General features: G+C 34.8%; 2 protein-coding genes across 4 annotated transcripts in view; one reads left to right on the top strand and one right to left on the bottom strand.

The window, feature by feature from the left end:
- The window catches only part of LOC145729248 (G-protein coupled receptor dmsr-1-like), a 115285-nt gene extending 114700 nt beyond the window's left edge, over positions 1-585 (top strand). For all 3 annotated transcript variants that reach the window (XM_081979931.1, XM_081979927.1, XM_081979929.1), the window contains one exon: positions 457-585. In XM_081979931.1, coding sequence (XP_081836057.1) covers positions 457-493 — 37 coding nt within the window. In that variant the 3' untranslated portion in view covers positions 494-585. The remainder of the gene's footprint in view (positions 1-456) is intronic.
- Positions 586-3144: 2559 nt separating this feature from the next.
- Positions 3145-24111, bottom strand: Cht5 (Chitinase 5). The gene is made up of 10 exons (XM_081979542.1): positions 23970-24111; positions 20646-20702; positions 16739-16908; positions 16274-16439; positions 15989-16211; positions 12310-12433; positions 6062-6259; positions 5717-6010; positions 5410-5667; positions 3145-3362 (listed from the first exon to the last, which is right to left on the bottom strand). Exons 2-10 carry the CDS (start codon positions 20695-20697, stop codon positions 3237-3239), a joined length of 1611 nt encoding a protein of 536 aa, XP_081835668.1. The 5' UTR covers positions 20698-20702; positions 23970-24111; the 3' UTR covers positions 3145-3236.
- Between the last annotated feature and the right edge of the window lie 1946 nt (positions 24112-26057).

Genomic DNA, 26057 nt, shown 5'->3' with positions numbered 1-26057 from the left:
GCCAATCTGACATTTTACCAAGCATATTACTAAAACTGCTTAACCAAAGACCAAGATTGTCAATATTTCTAAAGTGACATTTAGACAATTTATTAACAATTTCTGCAACGTTGCACTGAGTGCGATAAAGTTACGTTTACTCTGATCGTGTGGGAAAATACCACACTCCGCACTTCTTAGACATTTTCAACTGTCTCTTTTTTCTTTTTAACTGTGAAAATATAGCAAATTAGATGATCATTTACCAAAGGACACATGTGAATTTTTACGTCGTTATCTCAATGCTCTAACATTAACAGAATCGCCTTTGCCTATATAACACGAGTTTTCCAGCTGTGTTAAGTGCCACTTGGGAATATGAACGATCAATCTATTGGATAGGACGTGTAAAACGTTGAAATTTCTCGAAAACCTCTCACAAATATACTTTTATAACGTTATTTTGCTTTGTTTCAGGATAGTGGCACAACAGTTGGCAACAACAGCCGTATAAACAGTCAGAAACTCCATCAATTTGTAAATTTACATATTTTCGTACATCAATTCATTGTTATCATTGTAAAATAAATGTGATATTGATCAGTTTTTTTGCTTGTTTTGATTAAATTGATGTCAATTTGCTGAAATGGCGGCGTTCAATTACAGTGGACGTTTTAATTTATACCCTGCCAACCCATTTATTTTGTATGGATATTGGATATCCGCGTGTTCTATTAAACCTGCTTTTGGAACCAGTGCAGTGACAAATGATTTTTCCTTTAATTAACCTAAAAAAAAATTGAAAAATACTGGACAGAGGGGCGATTTAGAATACGCCACTGGAGACACGCGTTTAGCTTAAACTTTCACCATAATGACAATGTGGGCTAAATATAGCAATTAATTGCCGAGTCACTCATTTATTGCGTTTTATGCTGCAGCAATTTGTTAAGAAACTTAATTAGAAATTATTTGCTCCTGAGAATTTGCTTAATACTGAGAAATTTCACATTTCACCAGAAGTTTCTTTGACTGAGCGTAGCTCTGTTATTTTTGGAGCTACAAGAAAGTATAAATAATTAGAGTTGTAGCAATTTTCATTTTCTACAAGATTATATTAAGGTGTTTTTGCTCTTGAAGCCCTCCTTAAGGAGTTACAAGGAAAAAAGTGACAGGATGCACCAAACAAGTTTTTTTTTAAACCAACTCTATTTCGACTGAGCGTAGCTCTCTTATTAGAGGAGCTACAAAAAAGTGTGAATAAAGAAAACTGTAACAACTTTTGTGACACATCAAGCTCTGCCTATAACTGACAGCTAAATGTGACAACTGTCAAATATCCATCCATGAACCTATAAAGAGTCATTTAGTTTATTTATACTCATTAACCGTGTTTCAGGTATGTTTTGTCATTTTTCAGCTCTATGATTAATGAACAGGGTTTTTGACAGTTTCCACGTTTATGACAGATACAGGTGCGTAGATAACTGACAGATACACGTCACAACTGTCAAAATTCCGTTCATGAACCTATAAAGAGTCATTCAGTTTATTTATACTCATTAACAGTGTTTCAGGTATTAAGTAAGGTTAAGGTGCACTAAACTGCACTGTCAATTTTGACAGCTCGTAATTCAGTTATTTTGACAGATACAAACGTCTAGTTTTGACCACCGTGTAGCCCTGGAAATCTTCTTGAAATTTCTATCTATTAATGTATACGTGTAAAATGCGACAAATTAGGGAGTTATTGCACGTAGAAGCGTAACTTGTTTTCAAAATGCGCTGTGAATTTTGACAGCTCGTAATTCCGTTATTTTGACAGTTACAAAGGTTTAGTTTTAATTCTTGTGTAGTCTTTAAAATTTTTAAATTCCTTATAGAGTGTTACACGAAATGTTCACAATTAGGGAGGTATTGCATGAACGACTTCAGATCACCAGTTGGTAACGTCAACTTTGACAGCTCGTAATTCAGATATTTTGACAGGTACAAAGGTGTAGTTTTCACCACTGTATAGCCCTTGAAATCTTCTATTAATATATGCCCAAAAATTAACAAATTATGGAGTTATTACACGTAGAAACTTAACTTCTTTTCAAATTGCAGTGTCAATTTTGGCAGCTGGTAATTCAATTACTTTGACAATTACAAACGTCTAGTTTTGACCACCGTGTAGCCCAGGAAATCTTCTTGAAATTTTCTATTAAATGTATACGTGCAAAATGCGACAAATTAGGGAGTTATTGCACGTAGAACCATAACTTGTTTTCAAAATGCGCTTTGAATTTTGACAGCTCGTAATTCCGTTATTTTGACAGTTACAAAGGTCTAGTTTTAATTCTTGTGTAGTCTTTAAAATTTTTAAATTCCTTATAGAGTGTTACACGAAATGTTCACAATTAGGGAGGTATTGCATGAACGACTTCAGATCACCAGTTGGTAACGTCAACTTTGACAGCTCGTAATTCAGTTATTTTGACAAATACAAACGTCTAGTTTTGACCACCGTGTAGCCCTGGAAATCTTCTTGAAATTTTCTATTAATGTCTACGTGCAAAATGTGACAAATTAGGGAGTTATTGCACGTAGAACCATCACTTGTTTTCAAAATGCGCTTTGAATTTTGACAGCTCGTAATTCCGTTATTTTGCAGCTACAAAGGTCTAGTTTTAATTCTTGGGTAGTCTTTAAAATTTTTAAATTCCTTATAGAGTGTTACACGAAATGTTCACAATTAGGGAGGTATTGCATGAACGACTTCAGATCACCAGTTGGTAACGTCAACTTTGACAGCTCGTAATTCAGTTATTTTGACAAATACAAACGTCTAGTTTTGACCACCGTGTAGCCCTGGAAATCTTCTTGAAATTTTCTATTAATGTATACGTGCAAAATGCGACAAATTAGGGAGTTATTGCATGGAGAATTTTGACTTAATCACCAGTTGGTAACGTCAACTTTGACAGCTCGTAATTCAGTTATTTTGACAGTTACAAAGGTCTAGTTTTGACCGCTGTGTAGATCGTTAAATCCTCTGTAAATAAATGTTAACAATTAGAGTGGAGGAATATTTAAACATTCTAAAATTTAACTCTCTTATCCCATATTTCTGTTGTTTTTGCTATTGTGTCATGATTCTGGATGAACGCTGACAAAGCTAAATTTTAAAAATCCTTGTATTTATTCAGATATACTAGGTATACAAACTGTTGTTTATACAGGATGGTAAAATAAATTAATTAAAAATTACAAAATCACTCTATTCTGCATTCGTCACGATCCGCATTCGCTGGCCAATTACAAATGTGGCTGACCGTGTGATAAACCAATCCGGATTGACAGGTAAATTCGGTGGGTTTGCCGTGATCACACCTGTAATACTGAAAAAAAAAGTCATTTATAAAAGCAAATACAGAGCAAACGTATTGGAAAACAGATACGAACATCGCATTGCTCAATTTACTGAAAGTCGCAAACATTTACTGTTTTGGTATTCTGTTATAACATTTTCCAGGATAAGAACATCAAAAGGATGTTAATGTGTGTCGCATAGAGCGGTTTCTGCTATTTATATGGAAATACAACGGTTTTCAAGAATGTCAGAAGCTCTGGTATAATTAAGCTTAAGCTTTAATAACTATCTCAAAACCCCAAATTTAGGGTTTCTTGCCCTAGTTAGCGCTCTAATTAAATTTCTGACAGCAGCAAAGACTGATTAATTATTTGCTAACCTTTAGGGAAAGTATATTTCTAGGTGTTTGCCAAATCCTGATTGCAAAAAATCCGATAATGCAAAATCAAATTCATCCCTTTTACGTTGTTGCAAAAAACAGATTTATGATGAGACAATTATAAAGGGATTAGATTGGTTGTTTGTTCACCGGAAAGATCAAATTACCCCTAGAAATACATGTTTTTCTTAAATTAGGGAGTTACAGTTAGGAGTTAGTATTTTGACAGCTGTCAGTCTAATCTAGGACATTTTATAGATTAAATTTGACAGCTGTCATTTTGATAATACCAGAAAATGTCAATTGCAGTTGCTTCAAAGAAAAATCAACTATTGAGACTCTTGAGGAGGTTTATAAGACTTTACAAAGTACAGCATACTATTCTCAGTATTATGACAGCTGTCAAACAAATTTAGGACAATATATATACTAAATTTGACAGCTGTCATTTTGATAATACGAGAAAATGTCAATTGTAGTTTCTTAAATGAAAAATCAACTATTCAGACTCTTGGGGAGGTTTAAAAGACTTTACAAAGTACAGCATATTGTTCTCAGTATTTTGACAGCTGTCAAACAAATTTAGGACAATATATATACTAAATTTGACAGCTGTCATTTTGATAATACCAGAAAATTTTAATTGCAGTTGCTTGAAAGAAAAATCAACTATTGAGACTCTTGAGGAGGTTTAAGAAATCTTAGAAACTACAGCATATTGTTCTCAGTATTTTGACAGCTATCAGCCTAATCTAGGACAATATTTAGACTAAATTTGACAGCTGTCACTTTGATGGTTCCAGAAATTTTAAAATTTGCACTTGCTTGAAAGAAAGATCAACTATTTAAACAGCTGGGGAGGTTTAAAAGACCTTAGGACCTTAGAACCACAGCATATTGTTTTCAGTATTTTGACAGCTGTCAGTCTAATCTAGGACAATATTTAGACTAAATTTGACAGCTGTCACTTTGATGCTTCCAGGAATATTGAAATTTGCACTTGTTTGAAAGAAAGATCAAATATTTAAACAGCTGGGAGGTTTAAAAGACTTTAGGAACCACAGCATATTGTTTTCAATTGTTTGACAGCTGTCAGCCTAACCTAGGACAATATTTAGACTAAATTTGACAGCTGTCACTTTGATGCTACCAGAAAATTTTAAATTTGCAGTTTGTTGAAACAAAGATCAACAATTTCGCTAGCTGAGGAGGTTTAAAAGACCTTATATAGGAACTACCACATATTGTTGTTAGTATTTTGACAGCTGTCAGCCAAATGTAGGACTAAATTTGACAGACGTCACTTTGATGCTTTCAGGAATATTGAAATTTGCACTTGCTTGAAAGAAAGATCTACTATTTAAACAGCTGGGGAGGTTTAAAAGACTTTAGGAACCACAGCATATTGTTTCTAGTATTTTGACAGCTGTCAACCAAATGTAGGACAATATTTAGACTAAATTTGAGAGCTTTCACTTTGATGCTTTTAGAAATTTTAAAATTTGCAGTTTGTTGGAACAAAGATCAACAATTTTGCTAGCTGAGGAGGTTTAAAAGACCTTATATAGGAACTACAGCATATTGTTCTTAGAATTTTGACAGCTGCCAGCCTAGGTCTAAATTTGACAGCTCAAGACCCACAACATGGTTAAAATACACCAGGATCAATTATTCTTACCCACGAAAACAAACTTACCTTAGAACAATCAGGATGAGGCATAAAATCACCCTTACAGTCTTTGGGGTAATCAATCTCATTAGATGCTCCTGCTCCTACACTTGGTGGATTTGTTGTAGTAGTCGTAGAAGCTGTTGTAGTCACTTTGGTAGGTCTTCTAGACGTAGTGGTTTGGGTTGAACTTTCTGGAACCCATTCTCCTGGTCTTGGTGTTGTTGTGGTTGGTTGCTTTGAACCATCCAACGATGGAGTACTTGGTGGTCGTGCCCATTCCGGCTGAAAATGTGGATGTTACCCAGAGTTGAGAAAATGTTTTTTAATTTACTCTTGGAGAGGTGGTAATGGTGGGTTCAGGTACACTGTACCCTTTCATGTTGGCGTGCAAAAGGTGCAGCAAAACATTCTTCGGACCGCAAATTCCACGGAAGTCATCCATGTCAATAGACCAAGTCATGGCTCCTCCATATCCTTTAGATTTGATGAAATCCATTTTGATTTGGATGCTTTCAGGGTCTTCGTAACCAACCCATTGAGTATCTTTATAGGCATATGGGACCATACCAGCTTCATCCCATTTTTTCGACCAACCACCTTCCTTATTGTTTACTTCTTCACAAATCTGTAAAACATTCAAAAAGTTAACTTAAAGAGCTGAGATTTTCAAACTTGCCTCATAGTAAGCCAACATTCCTGTAGCATTAGTGTAAGGTCCTGGTTCTCCACCTCCAGCTTCCTTATTAATGTAAGTACCCAAGTTGTAGTTGTTGTTGCCTTGGCTTAGAGTGAAACTCCTCCCATAAAATGGTACTCCCACTATAAGCTTCTTGGGAGAACAACCGTAGTTGACCCATAACAATAAACCATCATTCTAAGGACAAAACTAGATGTTTGTACCGGAGAAACTTGGCAACCATGCCGAAGCAGATGCCGGGGACGAAGAAGCGGCTGCGTCGTCGAGACCCGAGACGAAACGTGTGTGTGCTTTTTAGAAAGACAGCGTTGTGAGCGGTCGCCTTTCTTTACGCTCCGCACATTGTCGTGCTATTGCACCATTTTTTGACCAGTTAATGTCAGTTTGTCTTTCAATAAAGTGTAATTCAAGAAAACTAGCGTTTCAGTACGCAACATATGGTCCTTCGTAGCCCAATAACCAGAAAGAAGTGGATTTTAAGACGTGAAAACTAGTCAAGGCGCAGGCAGAGCGGTAAATCAGCACGGCGCCGGCGTAATTCCAAGTCGAGGTCGACCGACGTCAGGCGCGCAGACAGCCTACTATACAGAGTTTCGGCCTGAGTTTATGAGGCAGTTCGGTGAGTGCGTTCCTTTTTACCACTTTTCCTTATATTATTCCAATTTGTGACAGTACCTGTGCTTGATTTGGTACTGTGGTGTTTAGTAAAAGCTAAGCCAAAAAATTTTGTGGTTGTTTATTTAGTTCTGGCAGGTAATCCAGGTTTTCTTTGCAATGGCCGAGTTAAAGGCATTAAAAGCTCAGAAAAAACAAATTAAATCGTCATTGACTCGTTTTCAAAAGTTTGTGGACAATCAAATGTCTGATGAAAGTAGTGATTTAGCGCAATTGCGGGTTCGAATGTCTCAAATTAATGATTTGTTACAAAAATTCGAAGAAATTCAAGTTAAAATTTGCATGCTTGTTGATTCAAGTGAAGAATTCGAGTCGGAAATGGACTCGGAAACGGAAACATTTGAAAGTACATACTATTATGCTCTAGGTACGGCAAATAGCATTTTGGAAAGTAACATAGTAAATACAAATATTATTAATAATCCTGTAAATGCAGGTAATGCTTCAGTTGAACAATCTACTGGTTCTAATGAAAGTGTTTCACTGAAGCTTCCTCCTTTAAGCTTACCCAGTTTTAATGGAAATTATAATGATTGGTTGTTTTTCCGAGATAGTTTTGATTCTATCATTAACCAAAATTCTAACTTAGATAAAATTCAGAAATTACATTATTTAAGACTTTCTTTAAAGGGAGATGCTTTGCAAGTTGTGCAAAGTTTAGGTATGTCAGCTGCCAATTATGAAATGGCCTGGGATTTACTTAAAACCAGATATGAAAATAAAGCGTTATTGGTAAGCAATCATGTACGTTCTATATTTAACCTACAAAGTCTGCATGAGGAGTCTCAGGTAGGCATACGTCAGTTATTAGACGGAGTTATACAACATACTCGTGCACTTCAATCTCTAGGTCAACCTGTGATCCATTGGGATACGCTGTTAATACATATAATTAGTAATAAGTTGGATGCAGCATCCAGGCGTGATTGGGAAACGGCGAATAGCAGTAATGAGCTTCCCACATTTAAGCAGTTTCTAGATTTTCTTCAAGAAAAGTGTCGTTTGCTTGAAGCCTTGGGTATGTCTGAAACGTCTAAGCCAACAGGTCGTGGGCGACCAAGAGGTTCGTATACTGCGACAGGTCAAGCATTGAAGTGTAGCTTTTGCAAAAATGATCACCTAATATATAATTGTAAAGATTTTTTAAAACTTAACCCCAAAGATAGATCAGCAGAAGTCATTAAACTAAAATTGTGTTTAAATTGCTTGCGTAGGGGACATCACCTTAAGGATTGTAAATGCCAACCTTGTTCTAAATGTCAAAGGCGACATAATACCTTATTGCATTTCTCAAATACTAGAAACGAAGTGGTTTCTGATCCCCAGGAATGCCCAAGCTCTGAAAATGCTAATGTTTCTAATAACTCTTTACATTCACGCAGAGATGATCATGTCAATACACTATTATCCACTGTATTGGTTCAAGTATCAGATGTCAATGGTCAAATTCATGAATGCAGAGCATTGTTGGACAGTGGGTCAGAATCCAACTTTATTACAGAAGACCTTTGTGATACATTAAAACTTTTAAAACATAGTACCAATATAACAATAAATGGTATAGGTCAGGTCACTTCTAGAATAATTCATAGAACGTCGGTACAAATGGAATCAAGACTAAACGCGTTCAAGATTAATATTCCTTGCTTAGTAATAAAACGCATTACTAATAACATACCTCATGTTTCTTTTGATGCCAGCAAGCTGAATATTCCTAAAAATTGTTTTCTTGCTGATCCTAATTTTAACGAATCAGGTAATATTCAAATTTTGATTGGCGCCCAAATTTTCTGGGATCTTCTTTGCGCAGGTCAAATTAAATTGGGAAATGACTTGCCAACTCTACAGAAAACTCATTTTGGATGGGTGATATCTGGACCTTTGCCTTTACGATCTCATTCACTTTTGTGTAATTTATCATTGTCAGATTTGGATAATTCTTTATCAAAATTTTGGGAGATAGAAGATTACCCCAGAACAAAAACCTTATCAACTGAAGAACAATTATGTGAAAATCATTTTGTTTCTACCACCAAACGTTCTATTGAAGGGCGATTTATCGTTCAGCTGCCTTTCAAGGAATCATTGGACTGTTTAGGGTACACTAAAGATAAAGCTTTGAAACGTTTCTATAGTATAGAAAGAAAACTGCATAAAAATGTTGATTTATATAATGAATATAAGTCATTTATTGACGAATATTTGCAGCTAGGTCACATGTCATTAGCTGACAGTGATGAACAGGGTGATTATTACTTGCCCCATCATGATGTTTATAAGGAATCCAGCACAACCACTCGATTGAGAGTTGTGTTCGATGCCTCCGCCAAAAGTTCTACTGGTAAATCACTGAATGACATCATGATGGTAGGGCCAACCATACAGGACGATATATTCTCCATTATATTGCGGTTCAGACTGCATGATATTGTTGCCACTGCCGATATTGCCAAAATGTATCGGCAGGTGCTAGTCGATGAGTCTCAACAAAGGTTGCAAAAGATATTATGGCGTGATCATCCTTCAGATTTAATTCAAGCTTATAAACTACACACTGTCACTTATGGGACAGCAGCAGCTGCTTTCCTAGCGATAAGATGCCTTTCGCAACTTGCATTTGAATGCAAAGATACACATCCAAAAACGAGTGAACTGATTTTGAAAAACTTTTACGTCGACGACTTATTATTTGGTGGAAATAGTGTTGACGAGGTCTTGGAGATGAAGAATGATGTAATCAACATCTTGAAGAAAGGTGGTTTTGAGCTTCGAAAATGGAACTCGAACGATAGACGAATATTAGAGAATACTTCTGAAACTCAAGCCAACTTTAACATCAACACAGGAGATAACCATTCGGCCGCGACTTTGGGTCTGCGTTGGTTATCAGAAAGTGATGAATTTAGCTTTAAAGTCGGTTCATACAATTCTGAGCGAGTCACAAAACGAGCCATTTTATCGGCTACCGCTCAATTGTTTGACCCATTGGGACTTTTAAGTCCAGCAATAATAATTCCGAAGATGATTTTACAAAGACTGTGGCAGAGAGGAGTTCAGTGGGACGAGTCTATTCCATTGGATTTGCACACTCAATGGCTTACTTTTCGTCAAGATTTAAATAATATTAATAATTTGTCAATTACTAGGCAAGCTACATGCAAACAAAAGGTTTACACGGAGTTCCATGGGTTTGCAGACGCTTCCGAGCTTGGATACGGCGCTTGTTTATATTTGAGAACTATAGACAAGGATGATAAGATTTCTAGCAGACTTTTATGCTCTAAAAGTAGAGTTGCTCCTTTGAAGACGCAAACTATACCACGGCTCGAGTTGTGCGCAGCGGTATTGCTTGCAGAGATTGCCGATAAGTCTAGGATTGCACTTAATCTAGTGCCCAATAAAACTTACTATTATAGTGATTCAAAAATTGTATTGTCATGGATTAGATCTCCTTCGAACAATTGGAAGACGTTCGTTTCTAATCGAGTATCCAGAATTCAAGAATTAACTGACCCTAAGGAATGGAATTATGTGCACACCTCCCAAAATCCTGCAGATGCGATTTCCAGAGGTATGAGTCCGAAAGCTCTTTTGGAGCATGATCTGTGGTGGTTTGGCCCTTCATGGCTTGCTCAACGTGAGCAGTGTTGGCCAAGATATGACACAATCTTACTTGACGAACTTCCTGATAAAAAGGCCAAAGCAATTACCATTTCATCGTTAGCTGTGACCTGTGATACAGATTTTAATTTATTTGAAAGATTCTCTTCGTTTTCTAAACTACTTAGGGTAACAGCATTCATGTTACGATTTATTCACAATTCAAGTTTGAGACGTGAATTTAAATCAAACCGACGAGTCGGGCATTTACAATCTCTTGAACTCAGACAATCTTTAGAACGTTTACTGTCTATAGTACAAAGAACATCATTTTGCAATGAATATGATTGTCTTGGTTCAGATAGGGCATTGCATCCGAAAGGCAAACTTTTACCCTTAAACCCCTTTTTTGATGGACGGGTTATAGGAGTAGGTGGACGGCTTGGTCGATCCAATTATCGGTTCGACAAAATTCATCCAATAATTTTGCCGACTAAACACAATTTTACTAAGCTTCTTTTTAAGTATGAACACCTCAGGCTCCTACATGCTCCGCCCAATTTATTGCTGTCCTCGATCAGAGAAAGGTTTTGGCCAATATCTGGGCGAAACCTAGCGCGAAAAACTGTACACGATTGCCTAAAATGTTTTAGATTTGCTGCCCAAGGTCAGAAATATTTGATGGCTGACTTGCCCCAAACTCGATTAACCCCTTCGAGGCCATTTTTAATTTCAGGATGTGATTATGCTGGTCCATTTCTAATCAAGGACCGAAAAACTAGAAATTTCAAGTTGACTAAATGCTATATTTGCCTATTCATTTGTTTCGTCACTAAGGCCATCCACCTCGAATTGGTGTCTGATCTTACGACGGAGGCATTCTTAGCTGCATTGCGGAGATTCTTCTCTAGGCGTGGACTTTCTAAATCGATTTATTCCGATAATGGAACAACCTTTCAGGGTGCAAAGTCGGAACTTGCACGTTTTTTAAAAAATAATTCTCGTGATTTTATATTGGAACTAAATAATCAATTTGTGGATTGGAATTTTATTCCTCCCCGTGCACCGCACTTCGGCGGACTTTGGGAAGCGGGGGTAAAATCCGTGAAACATCACTTAAAAAGAGTCATAGGGGAAACTCCACTTATGTTTGAGCAATTAACCACAGTACTATGTCAGGTGGAGGCCTGTCTCAATTCCAGACCTCTTTCCCCTCTATCCTGTGATCCTTCCGATATGCAACCCCTAACTCCAGCGCACTTTTTGATTGGAGAACCGTTGTTAAGTATGCCCGAAGATGACCTCACTTATGTGAAGAAAAACCGCCTATCACATTACCAACATTGTCAGCAAATAGCTCAACATTTCTGGAAACGCTGGATGAAAGAATATGTGGGTGAGCTCCAGACTAGATGCAAGTGGAAAACATCAATGCCACAACTACTTAAGTTGGACAAGCTGGTCCTCGTGAAGGAAGATAATACCCCTCCGTTGAAATGGAAGCTCGGACGAGTGGTAAAACTGTGCTATGGAGCAGACGACGTTGTAAGAGCTGCCGTCATTAGGACTTCCAATGGACTTTTCAAGAGGCCAGCTACCAAGCTCTGTGTTTTACCTGAGGAAAGTCAGCCGTCAGATGTTGAAAGACTGGAGGCTTTCAAGGTGGGCGGCGATGTACCGGAGAAACTTGGCAACCATGCCGAAGCAGATGCCGGGGACGAAGAAGCGGCTGCGTCGTCGAGACCCGAGACGAAACGTGTGTGTGTTTTTTAGAAAGACAGCGTTGTGAGCGGTCGCCTTTCTTTACGCTCCGCACATTGTCGTGCTATTGCACCATTTTTTGACCAGTTAATGTCAGTTTGTCTTTCAATAAAGTGTAATTCAAGAAAACTAGCGTTTCAGTACGCAACAATGTTTCTTGTGTTTTTTTTTGCATTACGTAAGCTACATACCACATTAAGTTTCTCATAAGCCCATTGGTCGTGTGGTCTTTTGTAGAGGGCGCTGTGAGTGTCAGCGAAACCAGCCCAGTTACCTCTCAAATCGTAAGTCATGACGTGGATAGCATCCAAAGTTCTGTGCCAAAAAAGGATAATAAAATGTACAAAAGAAATTATAGAAAAAAGTAAATTACTTTTTTAACTACTCTTAGAGCTATAAAGTAAAACAAATAACATAAATGAGTTTGGCTAATAAATTATCCATCGATGGGTGTTAACATGAACTCTCGGTCGCCAAATTCCCTAATGAAGCGTTTATTTCATCTGTTGTTGGAGATAAAACCTATATAAAGCTGATGATTTATTATCTAGTTTTATTTTATGTACTTTAATAACGGTTTGTATTTATTACTCCACCGAGAACGATATTTCTCTTGATAAACATGCCAAATTCTGCTGTAAACTTTTGTTTTGGGGTTAACTTTTATAGATACCACATAATGGTACTTAATACGCTGAATTTTACGGTTTATAGTGTGGAATTTAAATTGTTATTCTGTCCCTTTCAAAAATTGAGATTATTACATATTTGAACAGATTGGGAGTAGTTTCAGTAAATCATGGTCCTATATTGTTTAATTTGAACATTTTTCTATTTTTTTTTTAAAAACAAAAAAATTGAAATGAAAAATTCAAAAATTAGTATTTCCAAAACTTGCTTGAAATTTATATGTTTTTCTGAGTGATTAAAGGTAAAAATAATCCTAGTTTGCTAAAACCATGGTCCAAAAACGTTTCGTTAAGAAGATACATAATGTTAAAGTTTGGATAAAAAATATATAAATTTTATTTATTTTTTTAAAATGGCTGCATATATTTTTATACAACTTTTTAAGTGTCAACTGTCAAAAATAAAGCACGTTTTGCAATGAAACAAAAATTCAGTTTTGCCAGTGACGTCTAATCCAACAAGTTACTGAATATTTTTGCAAAAAAAATTGTAATAATGCAATTCTGTGCTTACAACACTGAAAAAGCCAATTGACAGATGTCAAAAAACAGTCACGTGACTTTAAAAATTAAGTTTAAACGTTGAAAATTTGGTAAATTAAATTTACAGTTGTTGTGAAAGCTAAAATTGTAAGAGCCACGTCACGTGACGTTGAAAATGCACTTTTGAGCTTGCAACACTGTAAAGGCAAGTTGACATTTGGCAAAATCAGTCACGTGACAATAAAACACTGTTTAAACAAAGAAAGAAAATTTGTTAATTCAAATTTAGACAGTTGAAAAAGCTGAAATTGTATAATACAGGTCATGTGACGTTGATAAAGCAATTTTGAGCTTGCAACACTGTAAAGGTCAGTTGACATTTGGCAAAATCAGTCACGTGACCATAATAAAGAGTGTGTACTAACAAAATTTTCTAAATCAAACTTAGATAGTTGAAAAAGCTCAAATTGTTAAGGACACGTCACGTGACTTTGATTAGGCAATTTTTAATTTTCAACACTGTAAAAACCAAATTGACATCTGTCAAAAACAGTCACGTGACTGTTAAAATGTAGTTTAAACGTTTAAAATTTGGTAAATTAAATTTGGACAGTTGTGAAAGCTAAAATTGTAAGAGCCATGTCACGTGATGTTAAAAATGCACTTTTGAGCTTGCAACACTGTAAAGGCCTGTTGACATTTGGCAAAATCAGTCACGTGACTATAAAACAGAGTTTGAACAAAGAAAATTTGTTAATTCAAATTTAGACAGTTGAAAAAGCTGAAATTATAAAATACACGTCACGTGACGTTGATAATGCAATTCTGTGCTTGCAACACTATAAAGGCTTGTGGACCCCTGTCAAAGCAATCACGTGACCACAAAAAATAGTTTGAAATGTAAAAATTTGCAAAAAAGCTGAAATTGTAAAATACACGTCATGTGACATTGATAAAGCAATTTTGAGCTTGCAACACTGTAAAGGCCAGTTGACATTTGGCAAAATCAGTCACGTGTCCATAATGAAGAGTTTATACTAAGAGAATTTGCTAAATCAAACTTAGATAGTTGTTAAAGCTCAAATTGTTAGGGACACGTCACGTGACTTTGATTAGGCAATTTTTAATTTTCAACACTGTAAAAACCAAATAGACATCTGTCAAAAAGAGTCACGTGACTGTTAAAATGCATTTTGGAACTTGCAACACTGTAAAGGCCAGTTGACATTTGGCAAAATCAGTCACGTGACTATAAAACACAGTTTGAACAAAAAAATTTGTTAATTCAAATTTAGACAGAGTTGTAAAAGGTGAAATTGTAAAATACACGCCACGTGACCTTGATAAAGCAATTCTGAGCTTGCAACACTGTAAAGGCCAGTTGACATTTGGCAAAATCAGTCACGTGACCATAATAAAGAGTTTATACTAAGAAATTTTGCTAAATCAAATTTAGACAGTGTTGTAAAAGCTGAAATTGTAAAAAAAACGCCATGTTACGTTGATAAAGCAATTTTTAGCTTGGAACGCTGTAAAATCCAATTGACATCGGTCAGAAACAGTCACGTGACTCTTAAAATGTAATTCAAACGTTGAAAATTTGATAAATTACTTTTGGATAGTTGTGAAAGCTGAAATTGTAAAAAAACGCCATGTGACGTTGATAAAGCAATTTTGAGCTTGTAACGCTGTAAAATCCAATTGACATCTGTCAAAAACAGTCACGTGACTCTTAAAATGTAATTCAAACGTTGAAAATTTGATAAATCAATTTTGGACAGTTGTGAAAGCTGAAATTGTAATAGCCACATCACTTGACATTGATAAAACAATTTTCAGCTTGCAACACTGTAAAAACCAGTTGACACCTAGAAAAATCAGTCACGTGACTATAAAAAAACCAGTTGAACTAAGAAAGTTTGTTAAATCAAATTTAAACAGTTGTAAAAGCTGAAATTGTAAATTAAACGGCACATAACGTTGATAACGCAATTCTGTGCTTGCAACATTGTATAGGCTATTTGACACCTGTCAAAAACAGTCATGTGACTTTTAAAATGTCGTTTAAACGTTGAAAATTTGGTGAATCAAATTTAGACAGTTGGGAAAGCTGAAATTGTAATAACCACGTCACGTGACGTTCAAAATGCAATTCTGTGCTTGCAACATTGTATAGGCTATTTGACACCTGCCAAAACAATCATGGGACTTTTAAAATGTCGTTAGACTTTTATAAAGTTGGTAAATTAAATTTATGAAATCTGAAATTGTAAGAGCCACGTCACGTGACGTTAAAAATGCAATTTTAAAGTTGCTATACTATAACTAGTTGACATCTGTCGAACCAGTCACGTGATCATAAAAAATATTTTGTGAAAACTTGCTATGTCCAATTTAGGGCCATTTGCACTGACATATTTAAGGGCACCCTAGACTAGGTTTTAATTTGACTATCACATTTTGCACATGATTTGTCACAGTCAAATCATCACTTAGTCTACGTGAACCTTAGGGTGCCCTTAATTACGTCGGTGCAATCCGCCATTAGACAGTGTTGTAAAAGCTGATCCTTTGATCCCTGAACAGGAAACAAAATTAGGACTTTCTAAGATTCAATGTGATTCAATTTGAAACAAAACGTCACTTTGACAGTATTGAATGTTACAGAATAAACTGTACCGAAATAGTCTGAACTTACTCGCATAATTCTGGAACGTGATAGCCTTCATCCAGCCTAAACTTGGCTACAGGAACTGCCATCGTAATCTCCCAGCCTTTACCCTCCTTGTCAAACGCCCGTCTCAACTCCTGCACGAAATAGAGGAAAACGTCCTTGTCTGAGAATTTTCCTCCACGATCAGCGGCTCCAGGATACTCCCAATCCAAGTCGAAACCGTCAAATCCGTACTCGTTCATAAAGTCTGGATAAAACAAGATTTTCCTTTTACTGTTTTAATTTGAAATCCAACTGAGTGCAACATACTGACGACGCTTTTAATAAAAGTATCTCTCCTAGATTTCTGCGAAACCATTGCCGAGTACTTTTCGCCACCCTCCGCCCATCCGCCCACTGCAACTTGGAATTTTACATTTGGGTGTAATTTCTTCAATCCGGTGAAATTCTTGAAACCGTTTTGTTCGATGTCAAACTGGAAATTTTTCCTTTTAATTAAACCATCAAAAAAAAAATCCTCAAATCAACTTTTAAACCAGAACGAAACCCCTCGCAGCGTTTTATCTTTATATAGCCAAAGGAGAAATTTCAATTTACATAAAAATTCGTTCTCTTTGCTTGGCATAAAGTGCAGGCGTGCTTTTGCATGCCATATCGGCAAGAGAATTACGGACATGTCGACGTATTTTGCAAAAATCAAATTTATGCTTCCTTCAATCTGATAGAACGCTTCAAAGAAGAAGCAAAATCAAATCGCTCCTGTCAACTACCGACCTCTGGATCGATGATTAGTATTTCCCAGTTTTTGTCGTCCACACCGATAAAGGAATAGATCACGTGAGTGCACAGGTCCACGGGAATGTCATCGAGGGAATAGCTGCCTATTCCTGGACGGTAAATTGCCCATGTACCCCAATAACACACCACTCTGGATGAATCAGCTTCTGTAATTTGAATAATTTCTGGTGGTGAAAATAACTGATGAGTTGGATCATGTGACAAGTTGCTAATGAAACATATAACTAACACTAGACACAATTAGTTTGACAGCTGTCACGTGACTATCTAAGGAAATATAGTGTTCCAGTATAACATCGAGACTGACAAAGTTTGTCCAGATTGAGCATGAAGCTGCAAAAATCACAGTTCAGTACTTTTTGGTTATACTGTTCGAAACAAAACGTGTTTTGTAGCTTCTTGATCTATAATTTGACAGTTATAGACCACTGTCTAAGTAAAAATAGTGTTCTAGTATGACGTGACAACTGTCAGAAACGTCAAAACTGACAAACTTTACCCAGTTTGAGTATGAAGCTCAAAAAATTACAGTATGAAACAGTTTTATTAAAGTATTCGAAGCAAGTCGTGGTTTTTGGATTCTTGGTTACTATTTTGACAGTTGTCACGTGACTGTCTAATTAAATAGTGTACCAGTATCATGTGATCGTTGTCACAGACGTCAAAGTTTGCTTAACCAGAACATGAAGCTGGAAAAATCAAAGATCAATACATTTTGGTTATACTGTTCGAAACAAGACGTGTTTTGTAGCTTCTTGATCCATAATTTGACAGTTATAGACCACTGTCTAAGTAAATAGTGTTCTAGTATGAAGGGGATGACGTGACAACTGCCAGAAACGCCAAAACGGACAAGTTTTGTCCAGTTTGAGTATAAAGCTCCAAAAATTACAATATGGAACAGTTTTCTTGTATTCGGACCAGTCGTATTTTTTTGTTTTTTGTTTTTTTACCATTATTTTGACAGTTGTCACGTGACTGTTTAATTAAATAATGTACCAGTATCACGTGATTGCTGTCATAGACGTCAAAGTTTGCTTAATCAAAACATGAAGCTGCAAAAATCAAAGTTCAGTACATTTTTGTTATACTGTTCGAAACAAGACGTGTTTAGTAGTTTATTGATCTTTAATTTGACAGTTATAGACCACTGTCTAAGTGAATAGTATTCTAGTATGACGTAACAACTGACAGAAAAGTCAAAACTTACAAACTGCCCAATTTGAGTATGAAACTCTAAAAATCACAGTATGAAACAGTTTCATTGAAGTATTGGAGACAAGTCGTAGTTTTTGGATTCTCGGTTACTATTTTGACAGTTGTCACGTGACTGTCTAATTAAATAGTGTACCAGTATCATGTGATTGCTGACAAAGACGTCAAAGTTTGCTTAATCAAAACATGAAGCTGCAAAAATCAAAGTTCAGTACATTTTTGTTATACTGTTCGAAACAAGACGTGTTTTGTAGCTTCTTGATCTTTAATTTGACAGTTATAGACCACTGTCTAAGTGTATAGTGTTCTAGTATGACGTGACAACTGCCAGAAATGTCAAAACTGACAAACTTTGTCCAGTTTGAGTATAAAGCTCCAAAAATTACAATATGAATCAGTTTTTTTGAAGTATTCAAAAGTCGAAGATTTTAGCTTCTCGGTCACTATTTTGACAGTTTTCACTTGACTGTTTAATTAAATAATGTACCAGTATCACGTGATTGCCGTCATAGACGTCAAAGTTTGCTTAACCAAAACAACAAGCTGCAAAAATCAGAGTTCAGTACATTTTTGTTATACTGTTTGAAACAAGACGTGTTTGGTAGATTCTTGATTTATAATTTGACAGTTATAGACCACTGTCTAAGTAAAAATAGTGTTCTAGTATGACGTAACAACTGACAGAAAAGTCAAAACTTACAAACTGCCCAACTTGAGTATGAAACTCTAAAAATTACAGCATAAAACGGTTTCATTGAAGTATTGGAGATAAATCGTGGTTTTTGGCTTCTCGTTCACTATTTTGACAGTTGTCACGTGACTGTTTAATTAAATATTGTACCAGTATCACGTGATTGCCGTCATAGACGTCAAAGTTTGCTTAACGAAAAGAAGAAGCTGCAAAAATCAAAGTTTAGTACATTTTTGTTATACTGTTCGAAACAAGACGTGTTTTCTAGCTTTTTAATCTTTAATTTGACAGTTCATAGATCACTGTCTAAGTAAATAGTGTTCTAGTATCACGTGACAACTGCCAGAAATGTCAAAACTGAGAAACTTTGTACGAAATATTTACAAAAAAATACGAAAATTAATGACCAACTTTCACGCCATCTAGCGGCCAAACGGGGTAATTAACGTCACGTGATACCCACATTTATTCCAGTCCTTATTTTTTTAATATCAGATTCTAAAAGCTCTTTATTACACTTTATAGTTTAAATGGGTTTTACTCTGTTTTTATCTTTTAATAAAGAAATGTCCTATTACGGATCTGAAAATAAAATAAGTTGTATACATAATTGAATTTGAAGTAAAAAAACATCAGGACCGTATTTAAAAAAAAATTAAGTTGATGAAATCTTGTTGACAATGTTACAAGCTATTTGAAAAAAAAAATGTTTAATCAAATTAAGCACTAACCACAGGTTTGAAACCATATAAAACTGGCCCTTAGAAAACCAACGATACAAGGAAACCTTACATTATACTGATGTTATTAAGGTTTAATTTAGCTTATCATCATTGACATTTGCAATAAGAACTCTCGTTAGGACACTGACATGTTGCAAGCTAATTTCGACCTTACCAACAGGATTTTTCAAAAAATTAATTAAATTTTAAGGTGTACTTGTCAAATTAAGAATTTACATTTTCTGTGGGCTAACTGGAAGTTTGTAAGTATAGAAAACTGATCCTTAATAAACCAACAAGGCGAGGAAATATTAGATTGTCGTTAAGGTCTAATTTAGCTTATCATCAATTGCGGTTACAAGAGTAATTTCGGTTCGTTTTTGATGAAATTTACTTTTGGTCTGAGGGTTTACAAATATTAAACTGATCTTAAATGGCACCCACAAAACTGTTATTTTATTAACTCGTGCCTTTAGATTATATTAAATTTACTTTAGTAAAGTCTAATTTGGCTTATTCATCAAGAGCAAATTCCGTTAGTTTAATTACTACATGTTTCAAGCAAATTTCGACAAAATGTTTAATTAGTAAGTTAACTCAACAGTATTTAACTGAATGTTTGTACAAATATTATGAAATGTCAATAAGGTCGGATTTAGCTTATCTATCTCTCACCTACAAAGAAAATTCCCATTAATACACTGATATGTTTCGAACAAATCTCGACCCTATTATCACATTTTTTTCTTAAACAAAATTCACGTTTATGCTAAAATTAAACCAAAAGCAATGTCGTCAATCAAACTTGTAGGTTCTTCTGCAAAACACCGATTATTCCGCGTTCTTACAAATTTTCCGGGAAATTTTTATTTCACGGTAATCTAGACTCTAGATACGGAAATTCCGCTGAAAAGTTGAATGGCTTCACTCTGCATAAACAAATTTTATTCAGGGTTGTCTTATTTGAATTCAGGTGTTTCAGAGGAAAATATTTTCAGTATCAGTGAATGAACAAGTTGCATACAAAAGCTTAAAATTTGTGTTTGCTTTAAATTCAAAATTATTGTATTAAATTTTATTTTTTTATTATAACTTTATATTTGATATTAATTTTTTATATTAACTACTTTAAATCTTTCATTACCAAAGTCTTGTGCACTAAGACTTATTAACTTGACAACTTCCTGATATTAATTAGAAAAGTTTCTGATACACTTTTTCTTTAATATTTCTAGAATTTAAATAAAATACTTACGTATAGAATTGCAGAGAACAGTGGCAGTCACAACCAGAAGTAACCATCTCATTTTAGCTGTAATGGTACAATTTGTATTACTGTTTAATTTAGCAACAATAGCAAGTAAATAATGTACGGTTTAGTCATGAATGAGTGATACGTCCATTTAGACCGTGAAGGTAAACAGAAAGTGATGACTGATGATGATAAAGTGTGTTGATAAAGGTTGCCAAACAAATATGGCAAGTAAAAGTGGAGTAGAAGTTTGTTTATAAAGTATTTAATTAGTAATTTAAATTCTTAGTCACAACCAAAGCTGTCGCAAGTACGTCAAAAAAGTAATTGAATCAGAATTACCAACTACTTTATTATATTTAATTTAATTAATGCAAATAATTTTAACATAAATAGTTGAATTACCAATTACTTCTGTAAAAATGTTGAACTACTCGAATTAATTCAACTACTCACAAATCGATGATTTTTTGGAGAATTATGAATTGTTTAGAAACTCACAGATTTTGTCTTAGTCTTCGGAAAGTAACTCCCTTCTGACGCACTTGAAGGCAAAATGTTCGTCTTAAGTTTTCGTAGAAAATCAAATTTTCTACAATTTTTCTCACAGAAAATTTTCCTCAATTTTGCCCTGAGGACGAGTTACAGTTTGAAATTGTTCACACGGTTATTTACCGGTGGGGTAAGGTAAATTCAGTGTGACAGGAAAATTTACTTTAATTCTTGCAAATTCTAGGCTAATTTTGACATTAGTGACAGAGAGATCACGTGGTTTTTGGAGGATATACTACGGGCAGTCACGTGACCACTGTCAAAATAACTATCATAAATCTCAGAAATACGTTTTGTATCAAATACTGCAAGAAAACTTTTCTAAACCGTGATTTTTGCAACTTTTGAGCACAGTTTGACAGTCAGGAACAAAAATGGTTGTCAAACCCACTAGAAGTGAGAAAATGACTGTTTTAAGCACAGTTTTGGAATCCTCATTAAATTTCCTATCCAATAACATAAAAAACACTACAAAATTTGGTACAGGCAGGGAGATAAGCGAAGTCAAAGTTTGAACTGACAGAAACACAGTTTGAAAAGACAGTCAGAGACAAAATTGCTTGTAAAACCCACCTGGAGTGAGAAAATGACAGTTTTAAGCACATTTTTGGAATCGTTATTAAATTTCCTATCCAGTAACCTAAAAAAACATAACAAAATTTAGTACAGTGAGGGAGAAAAGCGATGTCAAAGTTTGAACTGCCAGAAACACAGTTATGGTAATTTACTGGTAATTTACCGGTCCAATTTTCCTGGTAAAATACAATATTTACTTTACAGGTAATTTACCCATTACTAGTGTGGATTAAATAAGCAAGTTATTTACGATTGGTGAGGTAAAGTAAAATTTCGTGTGACAGGAAAATTTACCTTAATTCTTGCAAGTTCAAGGCTAATTTTGACAGTTTTGACGTTAGTGACAGAGAGATCACATGGTTTTTGGAGGATATTCTACGGGCAGTCACGTGACCACTATAAAAATAACTATCAAAAATCTCAGAAATACGTTTTGTATCAAATGCTGCAAGAAAACTTTTCTAAACCCTGATTTTTGCTATTTTTGGGCACAGTTTAACAGACAGTTACAAAATTGCTTGCCAAAGCCACCTGGAGTGAGAAAATGACTGTTTTAAGCACATTTTTGGAATCCTCACTAAATTTCCTATCCAATAACATAAAAAACACTACAAAATTTGGTAAAGTCGGGAAGAAAAACGATGTCAAAGTTTGAACTGAGAGAAACACAGTTTGAAAAGACAGTCAGGGACAAAATCGCTTGTAAAACCCACCTGGAGTGATAAAATGACAGTTTTAAGCACATTTTTGGAATCCTCATTAAATTTCCTATCCAGTAACCTGAAAAAACACTACAAAATTTGGTACAGTGAGGGAGAGAAGCGGTGTCAAAATTTGAACTGCCTAAAACACAGTTTATGTAACTTATTGGCAATTTTGCGAGTTATTAAATATTGCATCAAAAAAATTGGTTAACTCAATGACGCTCTCTAGCGGCCAAACCATCAAACCAATTAACCAAAGTTGTCGTATTTTTAGAAAGGCCATTTTATTGGCTATCCATCGACATATTAATGTCCTCACTATGTCAGTCAAATAAGGAAGATATTTAAGTTCAAACAAAACAGTGCTTGAAAATTGAACAGAAAACATTGGTTAAATTTGACGCTTTTTAGCGGCAAAACGATTCAACCGGTCAAGCAAGGTAGTTATATCGTTGGAAAGCCCATTTCATTGGCTATCCATCGACATATAAAAGTCCATACATTGGGTGTCAAATAAGATAGTTATTCACGATTGAATAAAAGTGTGCAAAGTTTTAAAAATCGTTAATTTGGCAAAACGTAATTTTTTTCATTTTAAATAAAAAAAAAGTCAATATAGCCGCCAAAAGTCACGTGACACTACACCAAAAAACGGTCAGAATGGCGGAATTGCATGTGCGTGTGTCACGTGACTTTGACAGAACAGAAAAGTAAAAAAAAATTGGAACCACACCTTGGAAAAACTGGTTGGAATAAAACAAGTCAGAATGGCGGAAATGTCACGTGATTCTAAAGAAAAGCTGGTTAAAAGTCATAACCATTATCAAAACCGAGTTGAACAAACTCAAAAAAAATATTGGAAAACCTCCATGTTCAGCTAAGCGTAACTCGGTTATTTGACAAAATATGAACAAAGTATAAAAGAAGAAAGTTGTAGAAAATTTTATCTTTTACCAGATTGCATTAGGGCACTTTTGCTCTAAAGAGCCTTCCTATAGAGATATTTTTGAAAAACTGTGTTAACGCCCAAAAAGTGCTTTAAAAAACTCTAACCTAAAGTTTAACTGGACGTTGCACGGTTATTTGGAAAAATATCAAAAAAGTGTAAAAGGGTTGTTTTACAATTTAACTCCACAGTGTTATATATTTTTGAAAATTCAACAAAATCACCTTGTAGCTCAGAAACGGAGGCAGTGTTACCCAAGTTTCGCCTTACAGCATCATCAGAGACTAAAATACAAATTCTAATTTAAATACTAAGAATATTATAAAAATGTTATAATTACATTGAATCAAAATAAATTCAACTACTTAAAAACCAATTGCAATTACTTTGGTTTAGTAACTAGAAAAATCCAATACAATTTGTATTTTTAAAGAGTAGTTACTTGAAAATTACTTGAGTTAAAAGTAATTCAACTATCGACAGCTCTGATCACAATCAATCATCACCAAACATGATTAAAAAAATCTAATTTTAATGTGTAAGACTTACCAAAAAATCTGTAAAGAAATCCAAAAATCAATAAAAAAAACCCACTAAAAATTGGATAACTGTAAACAAAATCAACTTTAACGGCCAAGTTCTTGGCCTAAAGTGTTCTTCATACAAAGCCTCTTCATTTATTTATATGCTGGTGGGTTTGACATTTTTTTTTCGAGTCATCGACCAAGGGATTACGAGGTATCATCCTGATGCATATGGAATTCCTGCATTAATAACGCTGGTATACCGGGTGTTGTCCATCAATTGGTCTGTATAGAGTTTTAATATTAATTACTACAGCCACACTTCAACTTATACATCGATTCCGTATATGTTAATGAATGGTTAATTAACTAATCAATGTTGGTTCAATAGAGTAGTAGGTACAAAAATGTTGGTTCACTGGGTATTTGCTCATCCTGGGTGTATGGTTTTCCGTGAGGAAATATTAACGTATTCATTGGGTATCCGAGGTTATAAACACCTATTTGCTACTAATGCAACTGATATATCATATAAACGACATTTTTATGGGAGTGAAGTGATTGGACTTAGTAAAAGGGTTGACTTCCTCAAGTTTTTTTTTTATTTATGTAATAATCACAATAAAGGTTCATCCGGATATTGACCTCTCTCGACTTCTTCGTCTGAATAATCTCCTCATTACCATACTCTCGTTGCATGAAAAATTTGCATTTATGTGGGTTGTTTAATTTAAATACTTCAAAACAAATCAGAGTGTATTTCCTGAAAAAATTTGTTAAATAAAAACAATCAATATTCTAGTTTCAGGCTATAATGGAATAATTTTCGAATAAATCTCTCCTGTCCGCGCCTATTCCACATACAAACTAAATATGAATATTAAGCGGAGTCCTATATGCATAGATAAACGTGTGTTTAACTGTTCACATTGGATCTCCCCAATAAAAAATTAAGCTCGAGATGTTTGTGACAATAAATATCAAAGCCCGTTACCGTCAAATACCGTATAACGACCTATTACACTAGAATTTTATTAGAGGCAAATCAATAAGCAATTCAAATTAATTTGACAAAAAAATATTAAATTAGAAAAAGTTGTTTTTACTGTTTAACCAATGAGTTTATTGGATGAGATCAAAAAATAAATAAAAATTTAGAATAAAGTAAAAGTTATGGTTAATATAAAAAAATCCATATAATCATCAGGACTGTTTTATGTCTGATGATGCCTTATCGTTCATAACGCGTGTCAGTTTTCCTGTTAATCAGTACTTTTTTCTATCATTAAATTTTGAGACTTTCTTTTGGGCAATTTTTTTAATTAAACCAAAGATTCTGAAACTGTGTAAAAATGTGTGCATTTTTTGGCACTTTGCAGCTTCGTTCCTGATAATGAACCGATGATTTCGAAACGTTGGAACACCAATACAACACACTTTCCTTTATTAAACTCGCTTTTTTCAAGACTTCATAGTAAAATTCCTGACTTTTGCTACGTATAAAACACACACAGAGTTTATTTAATACATTTTAAAAGTTATGTAAGTTTTGAATTATATTTTGGATGTGACATAGTAATAATAATAATACCTATTATTGTCTAAAAAAATATGCTTACAAAATTAATAGTTTACTAAGTTTTACATTTTATTATTAGTTTTGGCCTGAATCAACTCATTTACAACCACTAGAGACTGTCCTTGCAAACTGTGTTTCTGGCAGTTCAAATTTTGACACCGTTTTTCTCCTCGACTGTACCAAATTTTGTAGTGTTTTTTCAGGTTATTGGATAGGAAATTTAATGACCATTCCAAAAATGTGCTTAAAACAGTCATTTTCTCATTCCAAACGGGTTTAACAGGCGATTATGTTCCTTTGTTTCTGGCAGTTCAAACTTTGACACCGCTTTTCTCCTTAACTGTACCAAATTTTGTAGTGTTTTTTCAGGTTATTGGATAGGAAATTTAATGACCATTCCAAAAATGTGCTTAAAACAGTCATTTTCTCATTCCAAACGGGTTTAACAGGCGATTATGTTCCTTTGTTTCTGGCAGTTCAAACTTTGACACCGCTTTTCTCCTTAACTGTACCAAATTTTGTAGTGTTTTTCAG

This window comes from Ips typographus, linkage group LG5, assembly GCF_016097725.1.
Source record: "Ips typographus isolate SLU linkage group LG5, UJ_Ityp_2.0, whole genome shotgun sequence".
NCBI classification, from domain to species: Eukaryota; Metazoa; Arthropoda; class Insecta; order Coleoptera; family Curculionidae; genus Ips; species Ips typographus.
This window is presented reverse-complemented; position numbering and strand designations above follow the sequence as displayed.

Bases quoted from the DNA above. Each gene is read 5' to 3' on its own strand.
- Cht5 (XM_081979542.1), bottom strand. From the start codon at position 20,697: ATGAGATGGTTACTTCTGGTTGTGACTGCCACTGTTCTCTGCAATTCT. The intron at 16,909-20,645 runs GTAAGTATTTTA...TTCAAATTACAG, and splicing joins TGTTCTCTGCAATTCTATAC to AAGCTGATTCATCCAGAGTG. The intron at 16,212-16,273 runs GTATGTTGCACT...TGTTTTATCCAG, and splicing joins TTTTATTAAAAGCGTCGTCA to ACTTTATGAACGAGTACGGA.